The following is a 25,819-nucleotide window of genomic DNA, read 5'->3' as shown; positions in this document are numbered from 1 at the left end:
CTAAACTACACATTCCTGAACACGATGGGCAATTTAGCATAGCCAATTCACCTAACCTGCACATCTTTGGATTGTGGGAGGAAACTGGAGCACTCAGAGGAAACTCACACAGACGTGGAGAATGTGCAAACTCTACACATGGTGGCTCAAGGCAGGAATCTAACCTGGGTGGCAGCAGTGCTAACCACTGAGCCACTCTTCATTTTTCAGCACACCTTATTTTAAAGACTCTGCTGCACTGAGAACATCTCAACAATATAACACCACCCCTCCCCCCCAATTTTCACAGCTCAAACAAGCCTTAACTATGAACTCAGACGGAACTGACATGTGAACAGCCAGGTTGAGTTTATTGTTGTAAAATACAGGCAGGCAGCCTGGAAACATGAATTAAAACAAGGTTATTTGCTACTTTTCTGAAACATTCACTGGTTCCCACAAAAATGGGCAAATGTCTCTTGTTAAAAACATATCAATTACCATCAGTAGTGACAAAATTATTTAATTGTAAATCCCTGATTCTCAGATTTTGAACTTGTTACAGCCTATGTCACAGTGAAACTGATTCCAGCTTTCCCTGCTGTGTTCCAGGATCTCATTTTAAACCTGTCTGCACTCAAAGATACTTCAGCTTCCCAGTCTTCCATTTTCCCCAAATAGAGATGTGAACCATAGAATAAACTTGGTAATGATATAGAAACTGCCAAGCCTCGAAGACTTTGGCAGTCATGCTCCAACCAATCCCTTCTCTGCACAAAGAGCCATCCCTGTGGGACTCCTTCAGCTTCTGTCGAGAATTCCATGGCCCAGCACTGAGGGAGGGAGGATGGCCTGCTAACAAATAAACAATACAGTGAAGACAGAATTCCAAAAGGCACTGCATGCCAGGTGAATACGGACTGTCCTGTCACAGAGTACAGGAGGCTGGAGCCGGATGTTGGGGCATGGTGCAAGAGGCAATGATCACAAAGCTCCTGATCCCCTGTCAGTGGAGCCTCCACAGGGGAGGGAAGGTCAGTGCCAATGATCAAGGGGATTACTCACTGCATGCAGTTAGGGAAGTGAGGGGGGGCTGGGGGTGGCTCTCTGTCACAACACATACTAAGTAGTTAAGTCGAGGCAGGTAATGAAGGGGGAGGTTGGAATTCCAGGGAAAATCCTCTCCCCCTTTTCAACAAATACTCTTCATAACATGGTAGAAGAATTTAAAATCTGTGGCCTCTGCCCAGGAGTATCCATCAACAAGAACTAACCAGTTCCACAACTCCCCTCACTGACCCATAAAAAGGTTATGAGGAACATCCTGGCTGACAAACTCTTCAGCTGCTTTACTGCATTTGGAACGGGGGACTGAAACATTCCCACAGCCTCAGTGATCAACCCAACCACACAAAACTTAAAGACAACAGAGCCTAAAGCACAATCTGACCTCACAACTGGGAACAGAATCTGTGCAGTTTATGATGATGACAGGTTTAATTTGTAAGATTCAACAAGTGAATGGAGGTGAGGGTGGAAGTGTTTGTGCTGCTCCAATTGTCTGATGGGAGCAGGAGGCAATTTCCTGCTTCAATAAACGTGCACCATGCCATACAGGAAGGTCCAGAACAGGATGTAGGTGAAGAGGCCACCGACAAGGCCTCCAGTGAAGAGAGGGCGGCGAGACTTGAAATACTTGCTCCAGCGACGTCCAGCTTTTACAATGAGCAGCACGGAGAGGAGGAAAGAGGCAACAAAGTAGAAGATGAAACCTGTCAGTGCCGTCAACCCCAGGATCCCAGCAGTGGCACCCGACAGTGCAGACACAGACGTGCGGCAATAGTCCAGGATGGCAGCGTTTCCTCGCACTGCTAATTCGCTGATAAACTGTGGACCTTCTCGTTTAAAACCCACAGCAGCCATGACAAGCTCAGTAATTCTACTGGGAGGAAAAGCAAATTAATGTTGAGTGAATGAAGGGTGGGGGTGTAATAATAGGAAACAAGAACAACTTGTGGAGATATAGCATCCTGAATATAGTGAAACATTCTCAAGGTGCTTTCCAGGAGAATTAATCAAACAAACAGTTTGACAGCTACCATAGGAGATGTCAGGTAGGACAGTAGACCAAAACATTGTTGGAAAGATGGAGGGTTGTAAGGAGCATCTTAGAAATAGGTCGATCAAATTGGATGGCAAGGATATGTTTGGCTCAGTTTCAAACAGAGGCTGGGAAGATTAGAAATTCCAAAGCTTCACAATCCTACAAGAGAAGATATTTCTCCTCATCTCAGTCCCAAATGGTCAGCCACTTATCCTGAGATTGTGCCATGTTTTAGATTTCCCCAGCCAGGGGTATCTGCTTCTGAACATCCACAAAGTCAAGCACAACCAGAATCTCATGTTTCAGCTTGATTTCTTCTAAACTCCTTGTGGGGCCCATTCTACCAAATCTCTCCGTGTAGAATAATTCCCTTTTCCCAGGAGGAAATCAAGTGAACCTTGTTTGCATCAGGTAAACATATTCTCTCTTAGGTACAGAGGCAAAACTGTGTACATTACTCCAGGAACAATCTCACCAAAGGTCCACACAATTGCAGCAAGATAGTGTTACTTATAGAGTTATAGAGCTGTCTAGCACGTAAAGAAACCCTTCAGTCCAACTCGACAATGCCGACCAGATATTCTAAAATAATCTAGTCCCATTTGCTAGCATTTGGCCCATATCCCTCTAAACCTTTCCTATTCATTTACCCATCCAGATGTATTTTAAATGTTATTGTACCTGCCTTCACCACGTCCTCTGGCAACTCATTCCATACAGACACCATCCTCAGCTTGAAAGAGTTGCCCTTTTGAAATGTTTCCCTTCTCAGCTTAAACCTATGCCCTCTATTTTGGACTTCCTACCCTGGGGAAACAATGTTGGCTATATATGCTACCCATGACCTTCATGATTTTATAAACATCTAGAAGATCACCCCTCAGCCTCCAAATTTCTTGTATTCCAATGTCATTGCAATTAAAAAATCATGTCGTTTTCCTGCCGAAATGCTTGCTCTACTTGCATGTTAATTCTCCACCTTTCTCCTTCAATGAAATCAATTCATCATCATTTACCAGTTTTTAGATTAGATTCCTTACAGTATGGAAACAGGCCCTCAGGCCCAACAAGTCCACACCGACTCCTCTGAACCCATGCAGATCCATTTCACAACCCATATTTACCCCTGACTAACGTACCTAACACTATGGGCAATTTAGCATGGCCAATTCTCCTCACCCGCACAACTTTGGACCATGGGAGGAAATCGGAGCACCCGGAGGAAACTCATGCAGACACTGGGAGAACGTGCAAACTCCACACAGAGGCAGGAATCGAACCCAGACCCCTGGCGGATGAGGCACCAGTACTAACCACTGAACCACCATGCCATACCAGTTTTGTTTAAAAGAAACCCAATGTGTGGAAACAGACCATTTAGCCCAATGCGAGGTGCTGCATTTTGGGAAAGCAAATCTTAGCAGGACTTATACACTGAATGGTAAGGTCCTGGTGAGTGTTGCTGAACAAAGAGACCTTGGAGTGCAGGTTCATAGCTCATTGAAAGTGGAGTCGCAGGTAGATAGGATAGTGAAGAAGGCGTTTGGTATGCTTTCCTTTATTGGTCAGAGTATTGAGTATAGGAGTTGGGAGGTCATGTTGCGGCTGTACAGGACACTGGTTAGGCCACTATTGGAATATTGCGTGCGATTCTGATCTCCTTCCTATCGGGAAAATGTTGTGAAACTTGCAAGGGTTCAGAAAAAGATTTACAAGGATGTTGCCAGGGTTGGAGGATCTGAGCTACAGGGAGAGGCTGACAGGCTGGGGCTGTTTTCCCTGGAGTGTCGGAGGCGGAGGGGCGACCTTGTAGAGGTTTACAGAATTATGAGGGGCATGGATAGGATAAATAGACAAAGTTTTTTCCCTGGGGTTGGGGAGTCCAGAACTAGAGGGCATAGGTTTAAGGTGAGAGGGGAAAGATATAAAAGAGACCTAAAGGGCAACTTTTTCATGCAGAGGGTGGGTACGTGTATGGAATGAGCTGCCAGAGGATGTGGAGGAGGCTGGGATATGGAATGGCTGCTGGCAGGTGGGACTAGATTGGGTTGGGATATCTGGTCGGTATGGACAGGTTGGACCAAAGAGTCTGTTTCTATGTTGTACATCTCTGGGACTATAAGTCCACACCAACCCTCTGAACAGTATCCCACCCAGACCCATCACTCTCAACGCGCCTAACCCTCAACACTATGGGCAATTTAGCATGGTCAATCCACCTAACTTGGACTGTTGGAGGAAACCAGAGCACCCAGTGGAAATCCACACAGACACAGGGAGAATGTATAAACTGCACACAGTCACCCAAGGATGGAACTGAACCTGGATCCCTGGTGTTGTAAGCCACCATTTCACCCCGAAATAAATAACATTTCGATTGTCTTTCTAACAAAGTGAATAACCTTACATTAACGTCAGTTACATACAAAGTAAAGTTCCCTCTACTCTATTAAACTTACTGCCTCCTCCAGCCTGTCTCCATCAAACATCCAAAGATGTGCAGGTTAGGCCCTGAGTGTTCAGGAATGTGTAGGTTAAGTGCATTAGTCAGAGGTAAATGTAGAGTTATAGGGCCGGGTAATGGGTCTGGGTGGGTTAGTCTTTGGAGGGTCGGTATGAACTTGTTGGGCCGAATGGCCTGTTTCCACATTGTAGGGATTCTATGATCCCAGGACAAGTACAGCATGGAGTTAGACTGAGCAAAGTTCTCTCTCTCTCTCTGTACGCTGTCTCCATCACTCCCAGCAGATACAATACCTGTTTTATACATAGTACAGAGCTGTGTTCAGTGACATTTATACTGTGTAGGTGGGGGGAGGGGGAGGGGCTCCTTGTGGGACAATGCGATGCTCCCCCATGGGGGCTGCCCTCTGCTGGTCACCGCGGGGACGGCACACCTGCCCGGGGTCCTTCCGCCACCCAGCTGTCCAACCCGGTGCCAAACCGGGAGTGGCGGCGCGCCTCAAACGCGCAGCCTTCTCTTCCGGCGCCGCGACTATTCAGCCTAGTGCGTGTTACCGAGCCTCCGTGTCGGCGACAGGCAGCTAATCACTCACCGGCGCGGTACGCAGCTCTCTCACACGGTAAGCAGCTTCCTGTCAACCTGCCGCCATTACACAGGAAGCCCCGCCCCCCGACCGTCACCTTTCACCTCTCACCCGCCCTTCCAGAAATAAAACCGACATTTCTCAGGATTAAAGTAAATTCTGACATGGGTCAATCCAAACTTATTTTGGCTCTTCTATAATTTTAATTTAAACAAGCGAGATGTTGTCCGCCAGGGCCCGTCCCCAGGTTCATAGCCCCGCCTCCCAATGTAGGCCCCGCCCAGTCGATGACGACACAACAGACGCGACCTCGCCCATTTAATAACCACACCCCCTCACGAAGTGACGTTCCGTTTATGACTACCCCCCGTAGATAGCCCCGCCCATTTACGTGTCCGGCCAATCCACTGTGACCCCGCTTCCTTCACGTCCCCATCCCACTCCATCCAGCTCCGCTTTCCACCGTCCCGACCCATCACGTGGACGTCCCGACCCATCACGTGGACGTCCCGCTGCGTAACCCCGCCCCATCGCTCCACCCCCGTGCCCTACACTATACAGCCACGCCCACTCCCCACGTCAGCCCGCCCCCCCCTTTCACCAGCCTCGCCCTCTATATTAGCCCCACCCCTACGCCCGGCGCGCACCTTCACCATCCCCACACGAGCCCCGCCCCCAAACAGTAGCCCCGCCTCTCCCACGCTGCTGTTCCCCTGACCCAGGGCTGGATGACACAAACAAGGATTGCTGAAAAATCTCAGCATCTGCGGAGAGAAATCAGAGCTAACGTTTCGGGTCCGGTGACCCTTCCTCAGAACTGATGGTAGCTCAGAAAATGATGTTTTTTTACTTGGAGGCTGGGGTGTGGTGTACACTTTAAACAAGAGGTGGAGATAAAGCCCAGAGAGAGCAGCTGGACAAAGATATGGATAACGGCTAGTCTAGGTGATTGAATGGCTGCTAATGGGTGGTGTGTAGTAGTAGGAGAAAGTGAGGACTGCAGAGGCTGGAGATCAGAGCTGAAAATGTGTTGCTGGAAAAGCGCAGCAGGTCAGGCAGCATCCAAGGAACAGGAGAAGTGACGTTTCTGACATGAGCCCTTCTTCAGGTGTGTAGTAGTAGCCCATGTGGTGATAGGGACTGGTGTGCTGGGGATGGAGTAAGGACATGAGACAAGCCCTAAAATTGTTCATCTCAAAATTGAATCCAGAAGGCTAGAGAGTTCCCTAATGGAAAATGACGTCGACCTTCTGTGGTAGACAAGCAAGCAATACTGGAGATGTTGACTTCTCCACCTCCTGATGCTGCCTGGCTTGCTGTGCTCTTCCAGCCTTTTGCTTGTCTACTTTGGATTCCAGCATTTTGCAGTTTTTTGTCTCTAACCGAGCTTCACTGGAGCACTACAGCAAGGCTGAGACAGAGATGTATGACTCTACCAATAGACATAAATCTGGAAGAGCACGGCAGTCATAGAGTCATAGAGATGTACAGCATGGAAACAGACTCTTCGGTCCAACCCGTCCATGCCTCCCATCTGCCAGCACCCGACCCATATCCCTCCAAACCCTTCCTATTCATAGACCCATCCAAATGCCTTTTAAATGTTGCAATTGTACCAGCCTCCACCACATCCTCTAGCAGCTCATTCCATACACGTACCACCCTCTGCGTGAAAAAGTTGCCCCTTAGGTCTCTTTTATATCTTTCCCCTCTCACCTTAAACCTATGCCCTCTAGTTCTGGATTCCCCAACCCCAGGGAAAAGACTTTGCCTATTTATCCTATCCATGCCCCTCATAATTTTGTAAACCTGTATAAGGTCACCCCTCAGCCTCCCTCGCTCCAGGGAAAACAGCCCCAGCCTGTTCAGCCTCTCCCTGTAGCTCAGATCCTCCAACCCTGGCAACATCCTTGTAAATCTTTTCTGAACCCTTTCAAGTTTCACAACATCTTTCCGATAGGAAGGAGACCAGAATTGCACAAAATATTCCAACAGTGGCCTAACCAATGTCCTGTACAGGTGCAACATGACCTCCCAACTCCTGTACTCAATACACTGACCAATAAAGGAAAGCATACCAAACGCCTTCTTCACTATCCTATCTACCTGCGACTCCACTTTCAAGGAGCTATGATCCTGCACTCCAAGGTCTCTTTATTCAGCAACACTCCCTAGGACCTTACCATTAAGTGTATAAGTCCTGCTAAGATTTGCTTTCCCAAAATGCAGCACCTCGCATTTATCTGAATTAAACTCCGTCTGCCACTTCTCAGCCATTGGCCCATCTGGTCCAGATCCTGTTGTAATCTGAGGTAACCCTCTTTGCTGTTCACTACACCTCCAATTTTGGTGTCATCTGCAAACTTACTAACGGTACCTCTTATGCTCGCATCCAAACCATTTATGTAAATGACAAAAAGTAATGGACCCAGCAGTGATTGTTGTGGCACTCCACTGGTCACAGGCCTCCAGTCTGAAAAACAACCCTCCACCACCACCCTCTGTCCAAGCAGTAGGGAATGTCAATGTTGACTTTCCTGCTCCTCGAATGCTGTGCTCTTCCAGTTTCATATCCATGGACTCCTAGTTCCAGCATCTACAGTAACCCTTAAAGTCTCCGAGTCTATGACTGCAGTCAGGTCCCGCCCTTCCCTGCGCTCAGCCCCGCCCTGCAGTCAGGCCCCGCCCTTCCCTGCGCTCAGCCCCGCCCCGGCCGTAGCCACGCCCCTTCCCTGTGCTCAGACACGCCCCGCCCTGCAGTCAGGCGCCGCCCTTCCCTGCAGTCAGGCCCCGCCCTTCCCTGCGCTCAGCCCCGTCCCGGCCGTCGCCACGCCCCTTCCCTGTGCTCAGACACGCCCCGCCCTGCAGTCAGGCCCCGCCCTTCCCTGCGCTCAGCCCCGCCCCGGCCGTAGCCACGCACCTTCCCTGTGCTCAGTCCCGCCCCGCCCTGCGCTCAGCCCCGCCCTGCAGTCAGGCCCCGCCCCCTCCGGATAACTGCCCCCTTCCTGTCAGAGTCTGTTGGTTTAGAAGCGCGTCAGGTAATGGCTTTCCCGACCGTTTTCCCACATTCAAATTCCTGTCACTTTGGTTCTTTCCCACGAGTCAATCGCCCTCTGTTGATCTTCCAGCCGCTTGTTTCTCAATCAGTCATCCACACATTTTTCAAAGTGAATTCCGGCCTGCGGCCGCGGCGGGTGTTGCTGTTGGCGGGGTGGCCTGTCCATCAGCGGTAAGACCCGCCCACCCCCGAATGGTCCAACCAGAAGCTCAGGGCCATCATGACCTCTCTCCATGGAAACCCTCACCATGACAACACCTCATCATGGTGACCCCTCTCCATGGCAATCTCCTACTAATCACCATCCATGGAAATCTTAGAATCCCTACAGTCCAGAAGCAGGCCACTCAGCCCATTGAATCTGCACTGACCCTCCAAAGACCATTCCACCCAAACCCAGCCACTATCCGTTGACTATCCCGGCCGATCCACTGAACCTGCACATCGTTGGGCTGTGGGAGGAAACTGCAACACTGGATGAAACCCATGCCAACACAGAGAGAATGTGCTGCCACGCAGTCAACTGATGATGAAATCAAACTTGGGTCCCTGGCACTGTGAGGTGCCCTGGTGAGACCACAGCTGGAGTACTGTGTGCAGTTGTGGTCTCCAAATTTGAGGAAAGACATTCTGGCTATTGAGGGAGTGCTGCGTAGGTTCACGAGGTCAATTCCTGGAATGGTGGGATTACCTTACACTGAAAGACTGGAGCAACTGGGCTTGTATACCCTTGAGTTTAGAAGATTGAGAGGGGATCTGATTGAGACTTATAAGATTATTAAAGGATTGGACACTCTGGAGGCAGGAAACGTGTTTCCGCTGATGGGTGAGTGCCGAACCAGAGGACACAGCTTAAAAATACGGGGTAGACCATTTAGGACAGAGATGAGGAGAAACGTCTTCACCCAGAGAGTGGTGGCTGTGTGGAATGCTCTGCCCCAGAGGGCAGTGGAGGCCCAGTCTCTGGATTCATTTAAGAAAGAGTTGGATAGAGCTCTCAAGGATAGTGGAATCAAGGATTATGGAGATAAGGCAGGAACAGGATACTGATTAAGGATGATCAGCCATGATCATATTGAATGGTGGTGCAGGCTCGAAGGGCAGAATGGCCTACTCCTGCACCTATTATCTATTGTAGCAGTACTAATTACTGACCTGCCATCCTACCGCCTTAACAGTACATTTGACAGTCTGCTAATGTACTGTGCCTTAAATTGGTATTCCTGCAAACTAACCTGATGAATGAGCATCATCATTTTTTAATCAAAATACTCATGAAAAGCTTTCATTAGATCCCCTTTGTTCTTTTCTTGGTTAGTTTAGTTCTGAACAAGCGTTCACTGGACTGGAAACATTAACTCTGTTTTTCTCTCCAGCAGGTACTGCCACACCTGCTGAATTTCCCAGCAATTTCTGTTTTTGTTTATTTTAAGCCTGTGGCCTCTGGTTACTGACCCCCATGCAAAGTGAGAATTTCCTATCATTTGTACCATTTAAATTCGTCATGGCTCAAACCTATTAATCCTCTCAACTCAAACAAAAAAACTGGTATTGCATTCATTTAAGTATATCACTACACTACTTTAAAGGCATTCTCTTTAAAGCATTCTGCCCAAAATTGAGCACAATACTCCAGTTTGGAGATCAACAAATAATTAACAAAGATTGTATATTTGTAAACATGTATTTTAGGGGATTCTGGTATGCTTATTTCTATGAAGTTAAAAATCACACAACACCAGGTTATAGTCCAACAGGTTTATTTGAAAATACAAGCTTTTGGAATGTTCTTTTTTGTCAGGAACCTGACAAAGAAGCAGCACTCTGAAAGCTTGTATTTTCAAACAAACCTGTTGGACTATAACCTGGTGTGTGATTTTCAACGTTGTTTCCGTGAAATATGTATCTAGTTAAGGTACACATCTTTGCCTTCAAATTTTACAATGCTAAACCACTTCACAATTATAGAAAATACACCTGTAATTTCAATGTGGACATCTCACTCTCCTTTTTAAATGCCTTCATGATTTCTCTGTAGCCTCCTTGATTCCTACCACCTTCTGAGATCAGAGTGACACTGTAATTCACATCTCTTGTATTCCTGATCTTAATCCAGCATTGGTAATGCTGCCTGGCTCCATGGCTCTGAAATTTCCTGCTCAACCTTGTCTCCTTTCTCCTTTAATTTTCACATTTAAAACCTCCCTCTTTGACCAAGCTCGTTTTTTTTTTAACCAGTATCTCCATAGCGGCTTAGTGCCAAAATTTGTTTGAATATCCTTCTGTGAAGCAACTAGGGAGATTTTATGACATTAAAGGCACTATATAATTAAACAATGTAAGTTTTTTTTGTGTGTTTTCACAGAGGAAAATGAGTTTGCAAGCTCCTTCCCGGTATGTTTTGGGTCTGGATGTTGGTACAAGCTCGGTAAAGGCAGTGTTGTTGGAGGCTGAGAGCCGGGCAGTGGTTGACAGCCAGACAAAGAAAACTAAAGCAGACATCAGCAGCCTGGATGGAGAGAAGGTAAAGGGAATAAAGTATCAGAAAATCATAGGTGGCTTTGGTTTCAGAGTCGGTCATATAGCATGGAAACAGGCCCTTCAGCCCAAGCCGTCCATGCTGATCAGGCTTCCTAAACTAATCTAGTCCCATTTACCTGCATTTACCCCTCTAAACCTTTTAAGAAGGTATTTAGCATGCTTGCCTTCATTGCTCAGAGTATTGAGTATAGGAGTTGGGACATCATATTGAGGTGAGGCCACTTTTGGAGTACTGTGTACAGTTCTTGTCGCTCAGCTACAGGAAAGATATTATTAAATTGGAGAGGGTTCAGAAAAGATTTACAAGGATATTATCCAGACTGGATGGAGTGGAAAAGTCAAGAGGGATATGGGCCAAACATAGGAAAGTGGGACTGGTTTATTTTTGGAAACTTGGTTGGCATGGACAAGTTGGACCGAAGGGTCTGTTTCCATGCTGTATGACTCTATCCATATACCTGTCCGAATGTCTTTTAAATGTTGTAGTTGTACCCACTTCTACCACTTCCTCTGGCAGCTTGTTCTATGTACGCACCAACCTCTGTGTGAAATGTTACTCCTCAGGTCCCCTTTAAATCTTTCCCATATCACCTTAAACATATGCCCTCTGGTTTTGAACTCCTCTACCTGAGGAGAAGACTTTATCTATTCACCTTGTCTATGATCCTCATGATTTTACAATCTCTATAAGGTCACCCTTCAACCTCCTATGCTCCAGGGAAAACAAAATTCCAGCCTCTCCTTATAACTCAAACCTTTCAGTCTCCATAACATCCTTGTAAATCTTCCTTGCACCGTTTCCATTTTAATAGTATTCTTCCTCGAGCCAGGTGACCAGAATTGTACACAATACTCTAAATGTGTCCTTTCCTTTGTACTGTAGACAGGCAGGAGGCTGGAAGAACACAGCAAGCCAAGCAGCTTCAGGAGGTGGCGAAGTCGACGTTTTGGGTGTAACCCTTCTTCAGGACTGGGGGTGGGTGTAGGGAAAGCTGCAGATAAAGGGGGTGGCGGGACCAGGTTAGTGAAGTGGGGATAGGTGAATACAGGTAGAGGGTACGACCTGGTTGGTCAGTGAGAGGTATGAATCTGGTTGATGGCGGGGAGGAGTGGAAGGGAGGGACAGGAGCTGGGAAGGGGGGATTATTTGAAATTGGAGAACTCAATGTTAAGTCCTTCAGGCTGTAGATTATGCTGGCAGTGTGATAAAGTTCGTTGTGGTAATGGAGGAGGCCAAGGAGGTCATGTTGGAAAGGGAATGGGAAGGGGAATTAAAATGGGCGGTGACTGGGAGATCCGGTTGGCCCCTGTGGGCCCGGCTGAGATGCTCGGAGAACCGTTCCCTAAGTTTATGTTCGGTCTCCCCAGTATAGAGAAGACCACAACGGGAGCACCTGATGCAGTAAAGTAGGGTGGAGGAGAGGCAGGTGAACCTCTGTCTCACCTGGAAGGACTGTTTGGGGTCCTGGATGGAAGTGAGGGGGGTGGTGTACCGGCAGGATTTGCATCTTTTCCAGTTGCAGGGGAAGGTACTGGGGGTTCGGGGGTGGGGGTGAGGGTCAGTGGGGAGAGTAGCACAAACCAAGGACTGTCGAAAGGAACAGTCCTTGCGGGAGGCAGAGAGGGGTGGGGAGGGGAAGATGTTATTGGTGGGGTCTAGTTGGAGTTGGCAGAATGGTTAAGAATCCAGCACATCATCCTTAAACACTTCCGTCAACTCCAACCAGACCCCACCACCAAGAACATCTTCCCCTCCCCACCCCTCTCTGCATCCCGCAAGGACCGTCCGCTTTGACCGTCCTTGGTTTGTGCTACTCTCCCCACTGACCCCCACCCCCGAACCCCCAGGTACCTTCCCCTGCAACTGGAAAAGATGCAAAACCTGCCGGTACACCACCCCCTCATCTCCATCCACGGCCCAACACAGGTCTTCCAGGTGAGGCAGAGGTTCACCTGCCTCTCCTCCACCCTACTTTACTGCATCAGGTGCTCCCGATGTGGTCTTCTCTATACTGGGGAGACCGAACATAAACTTAGGGAACGGTTCTCCGAGCATCTCAGCCGGGCCCACAGCGGCCGACCAGACCTCCCAGTCACCGCCCATTTTAATTCCCCTTTCCACTCCCTTTCCCACATGACCATCCTTGGCCTCTTCCATTACCACAATGTACCAAACCACAAATTGGAGGAACAACACCTCACCTTCCAGCTGGGCAGCCTGCAGCCCAGAGATGTCCAATTTCAAAGAACCTCCCTTCCCACCGACCGACTCCCTTCCCAGCCCCTCCCCCCTCCCTCCTGCCACCAACCCGATTCATTCCTCCCATTGTCCAACCAGGTCGTACCCTCTATCAGTCTTCACCTGTCCCCACTTCACCATCCTGCCCCTGCCATCCCCTTTAACTGCAGCTCCCCCTACACCCACCCCCTGTCTTGGAGAAAGGTTACACCCAATACGCGATGCTGCCTGGCTTGCTTTGTTCCTCTAGCCTCCTGCCTGTCTACTTTGGATTCTAGCATCTGCGGGGTTTTTTGTCTCTTACCTTTGCACTGGCTGACTCATTAAATTGCATGTTCAAGGCCATTTGTCCTAATAAAGAAAACTCTTGCCTTCCTAGAATGATTTCACAACATCCCAAAGTGGCTTTCAGCCAAGGACAATGAAATACGTTTGAAGTGTTGTGATGTTGTCTGCAAGAAACACAGCTGCCTACTTGCACACAGCAATGTCTCTCACAACACAAGGCAATCATGACTAGTTCATCTGTTTTTGTGGTGGTGACAGTGTGATAACTATTGTCCAGGACATCAGGAGAATGCCCCTGTTGTTCTTTGAAGTCATTCCAGGGCATCTTTTGCTTGGAAATGGAAGCCTGGTTTAACATTTGCCACAAATAATGGCATCTCAGCAGTGAAGCCCTCCTTCAGCTCTGCACCTAGATTTTTGTGCCTGAATCTTTTGCAAGAACCCTAGCTCTGCAGGTCAATTTATTTAACTTAAGGTAATGTGCCAAAGAAAGAGGGGAAGTGATGGAAGATTTTACTCAGCGATTATGATGTAGAATGTTTGGAAGGTGACAGTAGCAAATTCATTAGTAACTTTCTGAAGAGAATTAGATAAATAGGAACAGGTGTAGGCCAATAAGCCCCTTGAGTTGAGAGTGTGGTGATGGAAAAGCACAACAGGTCAGATGGCATCTGAGGAGCAGGAGAATCAAAGTTTCAGGCATAAGCCCTTCATCAGGATTGAGGCTTATGGGCTGGGGAGCTGAGAGATAACTGGGAAGGGGGTGGGGTTGGGGGTAAGGGAGCTGCGAAGGCGATAGGTAGGTGAAGGCGAGGGAGAAGGTGATAGGTCAGAGAGGAAGGTGTTGCAGATAGATGGGAAAGTTGTTGGACAGACCAGGAGGGTGGTGCCAAGTTCAAGGCTTGGGGCTGGGACAATGTGGAGGGGGGAAGGGAAATGAGGAAACTGTTGTAATCCACATTTATCCCATGTGGTTGCAGTTCCCACATTATCCCAGTCCCAAGCCTCGAACTCAGCACTAACCTGTCCATCACCTTTCCCATCTAGGCCCTCCACCGACCTATCACCTTCTCCCTCACCTTCATCTACCTATCGCTTTCTCAACTACCTTACCCCCAACCCCACTCCCCCTCCCATTTATCTCTCAGCCCCCTGGCCCACAAGCCTCATTCCTGATGAAGGGCTTATGCCTGAAACGTCGTTTCTCCTGCTCCCTGGTTGCTGCCTGACCTGCTGCGCTTTTCCAGCACCACACTCTCGACTCTGATCTCCAGCACCTGCAGTTCTCACTTTCTCCCAATCAGCCCTTTGAGTCTCTTCCACCATTCAGTAATATCATGGCTGATCTGTGGTCTGACCCCATATGACATGCTTGGGCCCGTCACCCTTGATACCCTTACTTAATAAAAAATTGTCTATCTCAGAAAGAAAATCTACATGAAAAGAAAATACTTTCAGGAATGTGAGGAAAGAAGATGGACACCGAGAAGATAATTGAACAGTTTTTCCATGATCTAGAAAAGGCCCAATGAATAAAATTGTCTCGTTCTGTACCATAAACTCTGTAATTTTATGAAGTGGAATTAATTGCTAATTCAAATTAGAGAAGAAAAAGCAAGAAGGATCTCCTGTGTTATTATGTAGATGATGGGTACAAATAAGGTTACTTGGTTTTGAATCAACAGAAATCTGCATGTACCTGTATTCAGTTACTATCACATTGTTTTCCCTGTTAGTGTTGCAATTTGGACTTTTGTAAAGTGTAACCATGGAAATAAAGTCCTCGCATTGCACCATGTTTACTTTGAAGAAATCCAGCCAGGACCTCCCGCAAAGCCTGACAATACAGCCAAAGAAAACCAGAGAATATGCTGATTCCAGGAGGCTTTCCTTCACATCCTCCATCACAGTTAGAGAAAATAAGGAAGAGAATCCCTCTTGTCTTTCCGGGGCATCTCCCCCTTCCCAAAAACTACTCGAATTTCTCCCACCAAACTTGAAGGCCATGCCCAGCGAGCATCTACTCAGTTGTACCTAGGAGTACAGTGGCCTGTCATTGCTGCTGGTAGTGATCTGAGCGATTTAATCAACACATTAAGAGGATTGGGGACACAGGGCTATAGAGGTAATGTTGCTGCACTAGTAATCCTCTGGAACACAGGTTCAAATGGTGGAATTAAAACTCAATCTGGAATTGAAAGCTTGTCTCAGTAATGGCCAACATGAAGCTATCATTGGTTGTTGTAAAAGCCATTCTGATTTGCTAATGTCCTTTAGGGAAAAATCTGCCATCCTTACCTGTACTGGCCTACATGTGACTCCTGACGCATGGCCATATGGTTGACTCTAATCTGCCTGCTGATATGAAATGGCCCAGCACCTCCCAAGTAGTTTGTCTCCTTGGTTTTTATTTCAGTGTCGGGAACAGGATGTTGCTCGGATTGTGTCAGCCGTTAACAGCTGTGTTTCTGCTCTGCCCAGAGAACATCTCTGCAAGGTGATGAGAATTGGAGTCTCCGGACAGATGCATGGTGTTGTATTGTGGAAAAGTGAGGAAGGTAAGTGGGGGAAAGACAGCAGGGGTGGAAATCAGCTTGTTCCTTTTTACTCACTGAGGTCTGGCACAGACACAGGACCCAGCACTGTGTGAGGGAGAGCAGGAATTTCAGACTGCAGTTCATTCTGCATGCAAGTTTGGGAATATGGTTTGAACCATCTCCATGGTGAGATCCCAGAGATCTCCTCCTAGGTTCCCAATTTGACAGTTGTTAGTTTTCAGCCAGTTTGATTCATGCCACTGGATATCAAGCAATAGCTGAAGACACTGGATGCTGCAGAGACTAAAGGCACTGATCACTGGTGATCATAACATTTGATAGCTTCTGGAATGGTTCCTGCAGATTCTCACCCCATTATATAATAAGGGAGCTTGACATCAGAAGTAGGAAAAATGCTAGAATCTATCATAAAAAGGTGTGTTCAATGAACACTTGGATAATAATGATCTGATTAGGCACAATCAGTTTGGTTCATTCAACAGCACCTTTCAAATCTTGAGGTCTCTATCACCCGCTGAGCAAGGGCAGCAAGTGTACAGGAACACCATAGTAGCTAATAAAACACATCAAGCTCCCACAGACAGTATTGACTGGAACCTCAGTCTTTTGGATGCTAGTTGAGATACATGTTGACCACGACACTGGATAAAGTGCCTTACTCTTTTTTAAATTGTGTCAAAGGATCCCTTATAGCCACCTGAGGAGCAGACAGGGTTTCAGTTTAATGTCTTGAACAAAAGACAGTGCCTTTGATAGTACAGCTCTCCTTCAGTACTGTGCTAAAGACCCAGGCAGCTTTGTGTTACAGTCTAAAAGTTCTGTGAATTACGGAGAATCAGCTACAGCCTGGAAAATGTCACATCCTCCACCATCAGTTCCAAAAGAGTGGGGTGACATTACTGCTGTTGCTGTCTCTTGGTATTTTTCTCAATCACTGATACCTCGCAGCTTTTGATGATCCCAGCGTTTTGATTTTGATAATGCATCGAATCAAGGCTAACAGCAAGAGAAAACACTCAACGTTTGGCAAATAGGGTTTTGCATTTAAACTCAACCCATTTTGCCTTTCATTTTGAAAACTCTAATTGAGCTAAAAGCCGAGGGAACAAAGTCAGGGAAGGAACCAATTTCACCCCCTTACTAAGTAAGGTCATGAGTGTGTTGTGGACAAGCTGGAACAGCCGCAATTAATTATAAAATATTGATGGGAAATGAGATCAGGAGCAGTGGGACGTTGCGCATCTGGTTCACCTTGAGAGACACAGATTCAATGCCTTTTCTCCTCTGCTTTAGGTTGTATTTGGCAGGGAGGTGAAAAAGGTTTCACATTCCAGCCCAAGAAGACTAGTCACCTGATCACATGGCAAGATGGTCGCTGTAGCCGTGAGTTTCTCGATTCACTCACCCGGCCTGATTCCCATCTCAGCCTTGCCACTGGCTTTGGCTGTGCCACCATTTTCTGGTACATGAGAAACAGGTAGATGCCTCCAAACTTCTTCACAAGCATCTCCGCAGGCAACAATGTTTCAGCAGCAGTTGTAAAGTTGAAGGAAGATGTTTCTCATATGTTGTTGAATCAAAATATTACTAACAAAACAATTGTGCGGTTTGACTGGGGAATACAGTGAGGTAGTCATTGTCATGTCATCGCTGATTTGAAACCAGGATAACCTGTTGAAACACTCAGGGATGTATTTTAGTGTGGCAATTTGCTGCAGTTTGGATCTTTAAGGGATGACTAGATCGAACCTTTCAAGATATTAAGGGGAATTGATAGGGTAGATAGAAACTTCTCATGTTTGGAGAGTAGTGTCGTCTAAAAATTAGATCAGATCTTTCAAAACTGAAATCAGGAAACACTTGTCCACACAAGGGCGCTAGAAATTTAGGACTCTCCTCAGCCAACATCAATTGATGTTTGATCAATTGTTAAATTTAAATCTGACAATGACAGGATTTCGTTAGCTAAAGTTATTGAAGGATGTGGGGCAAAGCAGTGTTAATGCTATCACCCACAGTTCTCATTGAATGGCAGAACAGGGTGAATGTTAATTCAGTTTCTTTGAGGAGTAATTAGAAATGTACGCTTTATGAACCTTCCCTCTGCACAGCCATTGGGGCCAGGAAAAATTAGCCAGTGTCTCAAAATGGCCCCCAATTCTCACAAACCCCACATTTATAATGTGTGAATTCTTTAGTAATTACCTCAAATCTGTGCCCTTTCATTCTCAACCCTTCAGATAGTGGGAGCTGATCCTACCTCATCAACTCTGGGCAGGGTCCTCATGATTTTGTATAGCTCTATCAAATTGCCAATAGTATATTGCTTAGCTAGCAATAGTATATAAGCTTGTGTCCATTAACAACCAATTTATATCAAGAAATGTTTTAAAACTTATTTTGAAAGTGCTGACTTATGACATATTAAGTTAAATAGTTACTGATAAAAGCCCTGTTATTTTTTTTCCAGGCCCCAGTTTTTGGAGTCCTATAATGCAGCAGGGACCATCCATGACTATGTTGTGGCTGTCTTGTGTGGGCTTAGGAGACCATTAATGTCAGCCCAGAATGCTGCCAGTTGGGGCTATTTTAATACCAGATGTGGGACTTGGAATCTGCAAATGTAAGCCTGCATTTAATCCTGTATGGGAAAACCAGGGCCTGAAAAAAAACTACCCACCATTTCAGCAAGAAATGCATTTCCTTTAGCCAGGAGTTGGAAACATGTTCTGCACTGATACTTGTCTTGATATTATTGCCAGGGAATGGTGAACTTTACACTACAACTTCATGCACCTGTGGGTCAGGCACAGGTTAGGAACAGAGTTAAACTCTGTCTACTGTATCCCCAATCCTTGTATAGGGGGCATTCACACACGATGACAGCGGTGTGTCAGTCTCTCCCTATCCCACTCATCTTCTCATCTCCTTGAATGGCAGAACATTCTGTCATTCTGTGTGAGGTTCTAAAAGTTATTGTTGAATTAGTAGCACACTTGTTCTATAACTACCTTAAGAGCTAACTCCAGAAAGAGAATTTAAAGCAACCCAGTTTCACCAAGTTATCTTTGTTCGCTCTCTGGACCAAGGCATCTCTCACAGGGATTTCCTCATCACTTCCAGATTGCGGGATTCTGGATTTCCTACATACCTGCTGCCTGTGGTCGTGGAATCTGGTGCGATTGCTGGAAAGACAGTTCACGAATGGTATGGTGTGCCAGAAGGGACAGAAGTTGGTGTGGCACTGGGTGATTTCCAATGTTCTGTGTACTCATGCATGATGGAGACAACAGATGCAGGTAAAGGAGGAAACAGGCTTGTCTGCTCTTTATAAAACAGTTCTGTTCCAGCATGTTTCAAATATATAACTCATTGTTCTACAGATCTGATGTTACCCGGAAGATAATTTGTCAAAAACAGAAATTTAAAACCTGGTATATTGATGTTCCTAGAGCAGATTATAGAAAACTGCAATGGTAACATCTTTAGAGGCTGAACAGGCTGGGGCTGTTTTCCCTGGAGCGTCGGAGGCTGAGGGGTGACCTTATAGAGGTTTACAAAATTATGAGGGGCATGGATAAGATAAATAGACAATGCTTTTTCCCTGGGATTAGGGAGTCCAGAACTAGAAGGCATAGGTTTAGAGTAAGAGGGGAAAGATATAAAAGAGACCTAAGGGGCAACTTTTTCACGCAGAGGGTGGTACGTGTATGGAATGAGCTGCCAGAGGATGTGGTGGAGGCTGGTACAATTGCAACATTTAAGAGGCATTTGGATGGGTATATGAATAAGAAGGGTTTGGAGGGATATGGGCCAGGTGCTGGCAGGTGGGACTAGATTAGGTTGGGATATCTGGTCAGTGTGGACAGGTTGGACCGAAGGGTCTGTTTTCATGCTGCACTCTATGACTCTACTCAAGAAAGATGGGAGACACAGAGCAGGAAACTATAGGTTGATTAACCTAACGCCTGTCCTTGGGAAGGAGCTGGAATCCAATATCAAGGGAATTGTAACAGGATAATAGAAAATTACAGTACGGTCGGGCAGAGGCAATATGATTTTGTGAAATGGAAATCACCTCAGACAAATTTATTAGAACTCTTTGAGGATGTAGTAGTCAATGTGGCTAAAGGCAAACCAGTGGATTGGTGTATTGGGATTTCCAAAAAGCATTTGATAAGGTGCCACATAAAAGATGACTGCACAAGATAACTGCTGATTTTTTTTGGGGTGATTATAGCATAGATAAGGGATTGGATAACTAACAGTCTAGATGAGCAGATCATTTTCAGATTGGAAAAATGTAACTAGTGACATGCTACAGGAATCAGTGCTGAGAACTGAACTATTTACAATCTATGTTAATGGATTGAATTAGGTAACAAAATATATTATAACAGAATTAACTGCTAACACAAAGATAGGAAAGCAAGCTGTAAGGAACAGACAGAGTCTACAAAGAGTTATAAATAGATAAAGTGAATGGACAAATGTTTGGCAGATGGTATACAATGTGTGAAAATGTGAGTGTCCATTTTATGATAGAAGACTAAGGCAGATACAATCCCTCAGTCAGTGTCAGGATTTTAAATATCAACTTTAAAGTATAAACTGTTCACATTATCTGTTGTGTGTTCCTGATGAAGATCTTTCTTACTGTCTAGTTTTGAATATCAGTACTTCTGCCCAGTTGACCTTTGCCTTGACTCCTGGCTTCCAGCCACCAGCACAACCTGACCCCGCCGCGAGTATTGCATATTTTCCATATTTTGATGGAATTTACTTGGTTGTGGCTGCTGCACTAAATGGTGGAAACGTACTGGCTTCCTTCATTGAGATGCTGAAACAATGGATGCAGGAGTTGGGTAAGAAACTTTCTTTAGCATTGGTGCAAGATGTAAATCACGTGCCAGAAAACAAACAAGCCATTTAAATACAGACTTCGATCTCTCCACCCCGAACCTTCACTATCTGTCCCTCCATTTCTGTGGCCATCGTCCATCTTTCCATCTCTACCCCTTACATTCTGCCCTCGGTCTCTGTCCATTCATTGTCTTTCTCTTTACTTCTTCCCCTCACTGTCTGTCTCGCCATCTCCAACATGAAATACAATTTCACTCATCTACCTCAATCAGAGACTACAGCATTTTGATCTAATCCAGTGGTTGTAGGTGCACTTATCTCTCTAGATATCACATGCTGCTTCTGAGAACTGGCAAACAAGTAGTACTGTGTTGTAGCTTCACAAAATTGACACCTTATTTTTCGGTGTATTGATGAAATTATACAATCTCACAGTATAGGAGAGGCCCTTTGTCCCATCCCTATAGCGCCAAAACTACACTAGGACCACTTTCCCACACTAGGCCTATAGCCTTGAATCTTATGATACTTCACATGCTTGTCCAAGTACTTTTTAAAGGTTATGATGTTTCCCACTTCACCTACCCTCCTGTGCAGTGCACTCCAGACTCCCACTACCGTCTGAGTGAAGATGTTTTTCCTCAAATCCCTTTGAATCCTCCTGCCTTTCCCTTTAAAATTATACCCCCTCCACTGAGGGGAATAGATGCTTTCTATTTCCCCATCCATGCTTGTCATCAGATCTCCCATCAATTTTCTCTGCTCCAAAATAACAACCCAAGCTTATCCAACTTCTTTTCATCGCTGAAATGCTCCATCCCAGGCAACAACTCGGTGAAACTCCTTTGCACCCCTCCAGTGCAATCACATCTTTCTTATAATGTGGTGACCAGAATTGCCCACAGTACTCCAGCTGTGGCTGTTTTAGATGCTGATCCTGCCACACTTCCTTCCTGCACACTTCATTAAACCAAGGTTGGTCCCCAGGCTTGATGGTAATGGTAGAGTTGGGCATGTGCCAAGTCATAATGTTATAGATGGTGGTTGAATTAAAATAGAAAGTGTTAGAGAAAATCAGCAGGTATGGAGAGAGAAACAGTAAACCTCTGCAGAAAAGTCATTGGACTTGAAATGTTAACTTTGTTTCTCTCTCCACAGATGCTGCCAGATTTGCTGAGTTTCTCCAGTGCTTTCTGATTTTATTTCAGATCTCCAGCATCCACAGTATTGTGCTTTAATTTGAGTGGTAGAATACAATTCTGTTGCTGCTGATGTTCCGCAGCACCTCATGCATGTCTGGTTTTGAGTTGCTAGATCTGTTCTAAATTTATCCCGTTTAGCTAGTGCCACACAACACAATGCCCTCAACATGAAGATGGGGATCCAACCAATACTGTACAATGGGATCTTGATTAGGTGGGCCAATGGGCCGAGGAGTGGCAGATAGTGTTTAATTTAGATAAATGTGCTGTTGCATTTTGGAAAAGCAAATGAGGGCAGGACTTATACACCTAATGGTAAAGTCCTGGTGAGTGTTGCTGAACAAAGCGACCTTGGAGTGCAGGTTCATTGTTCCTTGAACGTGGAGTCACAGGTGGATAGGGTAGTGAAGAAAGCATTTGGTATGCTTACCTTTATTGGTCAATGTATTGAGTATGGGAGTTGGGGGAGGTCATGTTGCGGCTATACAGGATATTGGTTAGGCCACTTTTTGAATATTGCGTGCAATTCTGGTCTCCCTCCTAGAGGAAGGATGTTGTGAAACTTCAAAGGGTTCGGAGAAGATTTACAAGGATGTTGCCAGGGTTGGAGTGTTTGAGCTATAGGGAGAGGCTGAAAAGGCTGGGGCTGTTTTCCCTGGAGTGTCGGAGGCTGAGGGGTGACCTTATAGAGGTTCATAAAATCATGAGGGGCATGGATAGGGTGAATAGGCAAGATTTTTCCCCAGGGTGGGGGAGTCCAAAACTAGGGGGCATATGTTTAAGGTGAGAGGGGAAAGATATAAAAGAGACCTCAGGCAACTTTTTCACGCAGAAGGTGGTACGTGTATGGAATGAGCTGCCAGAGGAAGTGATGGAGGCTGGTATAATTACAGCATTTAAAAGGCATCTGGATGGGTATATGAATAGGAAGGGTTTAGAGGAATATGGGCCAAATGCTGGCAAATAGGACTAGATTAGGTTGGGATATCTGGTCAGCATGGATGAATTGGACTGAAGAGTCTGTTTCCATGCTGTACATCTCCACAACTCTTTGGTGGGATCAACACCGTCATGGACAAATGCACATGTGACAGGTAGATTTCTAAGGATGAGACAAAGTAGGCTGACTGGTCAGTGGGGCTGTTCTCCCAATTTTGGCACAGGATCCTAGATGTTAGTAAGGAGGACTTTGTAGGTTTGACATGGCTGGGTTTGCTATTGTTGTTGCCGGTCCTAGATCAATGTTGGGTGAGCCATCCACTTTCATTCCTTTTTGACTTTCCTTTTGGGGTTTGATACAACCAAGTGGCTTGTTAGACCATTTCAGAAGCATTTAAGGGTTGACCCACTGTCCAGACCAGATTTCCTTCCCTAAAGGACATTCGAGAACTTGATGGTTTTTACAACAATCAGATTAGTTTCATTGCAAAGGCTAGCTTTTAATTCATGATCTATGAATTAATTGAATTTAAATTCTACGAACTGTAACTATAATAATAATAAGATAAACAAGCCAAGAGCTGGAAAATGTGATTAAAATAATCAAGTGCTTGGTTTTTGTCTTGATGGGCCAAAAGGCCTTTTGCTGTGCTGTAGACCTCAATGACTGTATAACTGCAATGGTGAGTAATGAACCATTTCCCGAGAGCTTTGGCCTGGGCCTCTGGATCTTGAGTCCAGTGACATTACCCCTACGCCTCTGCTGGGGGTTGGTTTAGCTCATTTGTCCAGGCGGTTGGATACCAACAGTGTGAGTGTGACTCCCAGCTCCAGCTGAGGTTCCAATGAAGGACTCTCCTTTCAAACCTCTCCCCTTCCCTAAGGTATGATGACCCTCAGGTTAACTCCGCACTGGTTGTCTGTCTCTAATGAGAGAGAGAGCATCCCTATGGTCTGGCAACACAACAACAACAATGTCATTGCCTCCCTGTAATGCTACTGCTGGATTTTATTCATTCCCACAGGACTGGAGGTTCCAGAATCTGTCATCTATTCTCGATCAGTACACGCTGCTCTAACCATTACTGACACTGACCTTGCAGTGCAGGCAACCCTTTTTGGAGAGAGGCATTCACCTGACCAGCTGGCTTCAGTGACCAACATCTCCCCGTCTAATCTCTCCTTGGGTCACATTACCAGAGCGCTGTGTCGTGGCATTGTGAAAAATCTGAACTCCATGTTACCGTGCCAACAGTTGATTGAATCTGGGGTGCAGAGGATTATGGGCAGCGGGAGTGCACTGACCTGCAATGATGTGCTGAAGCAGGAGGTGGAGAAAGCTTTCACCCTTCCCATTGTGTACGGGAAGAATGTGGATTCAGCAGGCGGTGTTGCTATGGTGATGCTTGACCGAAAATAGGAAGGCAAGAGACTCCCAAAAAATGGAATCAGGAGAATCTAAATCGCTGTCCACTCAGAGTGTCTCAACTGATCACAATGTTTTCCCACTAATTAAGGAAAATTTATGAAAGAGTTGGAAAAAGTAATCATCCATCTCTTATCCTGTGTAGTTCAACCATTGAACACAACTGGAGTGAACTTGGTGCAAATGCATAGTTAATGCTGACTGAGTGACATCACAATCTGTCCTTCTTGTTTTAGTTGTTGACGTAATATCATTGCTAAAGTTGGCCCAGCATTCTACTGGATAGGCCACATTCCAGTTGCTCTCTCTCTCTCTCTCTCTCTCTCTTTCTCTCACACACTCACGGTGGCAAGCATATGGATGAAGCGGGCACCTCTGTAACAAGTTTGGACTCTCTGTGGGAAAGCAAAGTTAAAGAAAATAAAGCAAAGGCCAGCATTAGATTGTTGGAACTTTTACATGTCAGTAGTCATGACCTCTGCAACACCACACAAAACATCAAACTAGTCCAGTCCTATTGCTCTCCATTTCTGACCTCCCCATTAACAAGTATCCCATTCCTCACAGAGATGTATGTGTCTCCATTTGAGCCTCCAGCTTCTCTCATGCACCGATTCACTCACAGAAGTATGGGGTGATCTGCCTCCTAACTCAGTGTGGTGCAGGATGGAGCTTGGAGATTTGTCTGCATTTTTCTGTCATGTTGCACCCACCTGCATCACTTTCATATCAGTCTTGTGTCATTCTTGACAAGGGGAACGTTAGATTGCCTGTCAATCTTTGTGTTTGTATTTTCAACCACAAACGAGCATATATGCAAATGTACAAATTAGGAGCAGAAGTAGTCCATTCGGCCCTTCAAACCTGCTCTGCCATTTGGTGTGATCGTGGATAATATGTTTGTGTTAAAAATGTACTATGGAATGTTTTGAACCTCTGAAGTAATCTATAATTGATCGCAGGGTGGTAGTCATTGCTAGTTGTATACATGTAAGTGCGACTTAATCAACTCTGTGCAAATAAAATATGCTGGAAAATTTACTTTTGACAATTCCTATAATTTTGAAACAGTGAAAAACATTATTAAGATGTTTAAAAGTTATAATAAATATTCATGATATATTCAGCTATTGTGCACTTTAGAGTGTGCAAATGTTTATCATGTTCTACAAACTGATTTGTTATTGCACTGTGCAAGTTATTTCTTAAATTTTATGAATATATATGATTTTATGAATATTTATCATATTGTGCATGAATTTATTTATGATTATACATTTAGATCTGATAATGATTAATATCTCCATTAAAACACAAGACATAGGGACATCACATTAAACAATCTCAAATATTCATATCACATCATCTAAAGATTTTATTGTTTTAACTCCACTTACTTAATGATCAGAGTTTGATTGTGCTTTAATGGCAGTTAACACCAAGAGAATGCACTTAGATAACTGACAGTTCTCAGCATTCAGAAACAAATCTATAAGCTTCTTGTGGGATGCTAATTGCCTATATCTGTGAGCAAATGAGCCCACTAAAGTCTCCACCAGTCCTTTCGATAATACC

The 25,819-nt window shown here is 45.6% G+C and overlaps 2 protein-coding genes across 4 annotated transcripts; one reads left to right on the top strand and one right to left on the bottom strand.

Annotated features, from left to right (window-relative positions):
* Nucleotides 1-1,061: 1,061 nt before the first annotated feature.
* On the bottom strand, nt 1,062-5,291 carry emc6 (ER membrane protein complex subunit 6). Of its 2 annotated transcripts, none has more exons than XM_043718076.2 (2): nt 5,140-5,291; nt 1,062-1,918 (listed from the first exon to the last, which is right to left on the bottom strand). In XM_043718076.2, the coding sequence occupies exon 2, from the start codon at nt 1,900-1,902 to the stop codon at nt 1,570-1,572; it is 333 nt and encodes a 110-aa protein (XP_043574011.1). In that variant the 5' UTR covers nt 1,903-1,918; nt 5,140-5,291; the 3' UTR covers nt 1,062-1,569. The 2 variants fall into 2 exon arrangements, with proteins under 2 accessions (XP_043574011.1, XP_043574012.1); XM_043718077.2 differs by having other exon boundaries at nt 1,062-1,921; nt 5,140-5,270.
* On the top strand, nt 5,031-25,479 carry shpk (sedoheptulokinase). Of its 2 annotated transcripts, none has more exons than XM_087977191.1 (8): nt 5,031-5,166; nt 10,554-10,712; nt 15,673-15,814; nt 17,108-17,291; nt 18,285-18,437; nt 18,938-19,113; nt 20,479-20,679; nt 23,844-25,479. In XM_087977191.1, the coding sequence occupies exons 2-8, from the start codon at nt 10,560-10,562 to the stop codon at nt 24,236-24,238; spliced, it is 1,404 nt and encodes a 467-aa protein (XP_087833317.1). In that variant the 5' UTR covers nt 5,031-5,166; nt 10,554-10,559; the 3' UTR covers nt 24,239-25,479. The 2 variants fall into 2 exon arrangements, with proteins under 2 accessions (XP_087833317.1, XP_043573943.2); XM_043718008.2 differs by lacking the exon at nt 5,031-5,166 and adding an exon at nt 8,125-8,168.
* The last annotated feature ends 340 nt before the right edge of the window (nt 25,480-25,819 follow it).

The sequence above is a fragment of the Chiloscyllium plagiosum genome, unplaced genomic scaffold, assembly GCF_037043375.1.
Source record: "Chiloscyllium plagiosum isolate Xiang-an unplaced genomic scaffold, Cpla_swu_hap1 HiC_scaffold_31, whole genome shotgun sequence".
NCBI lineage: Eukaryota > Metazoa > Chordata > Chondrichthyes > Orectolobiformes > Hemiscylliidae > Chiloscyllium > Chiloscyllium plagiosum.
The sequence above is the reverse complement of the archived record's forward strand: the minus strand, read 5'-3'. Positions and strand labels throughout refer to the sequence as shown.

What these genes read in the sequence shown, in the direction of transcription:
- emc6 (XM_043718076.2), bottom strand. Translation starts at nt 1,902, where the DNA reads ATGGCTGCTGTGGGTTTTAAACGAGAAGGTCCACAGTTTATCAGCGAA.
- shpk (XM_087977191.1), top strand. Translation starts at nt 10,560, where the DNA reads ATGAGTTTGCAAGCTCCTTCCCGGTATGTTTTGGGTCTGGATGTTGGT. An exon ending in TTCTGGTACATGAGAAACAG is followed by an intron (nt 17,292 to 18,284) that starts GTAGATGCCTCC and finishes TTTTTTTTCCAG; the next exon opens with GCCCCAGTTTTTGGAGTCCT. An exon ending in ACAATGGATGCAGGAGTTGG is followed by an intron (nt 20,680 to 23,843) that starts GTAAGAAACTTT and finishes TCATTCCCACAG; the next exon opens with GACTGGAGGTTCCAGAATCT.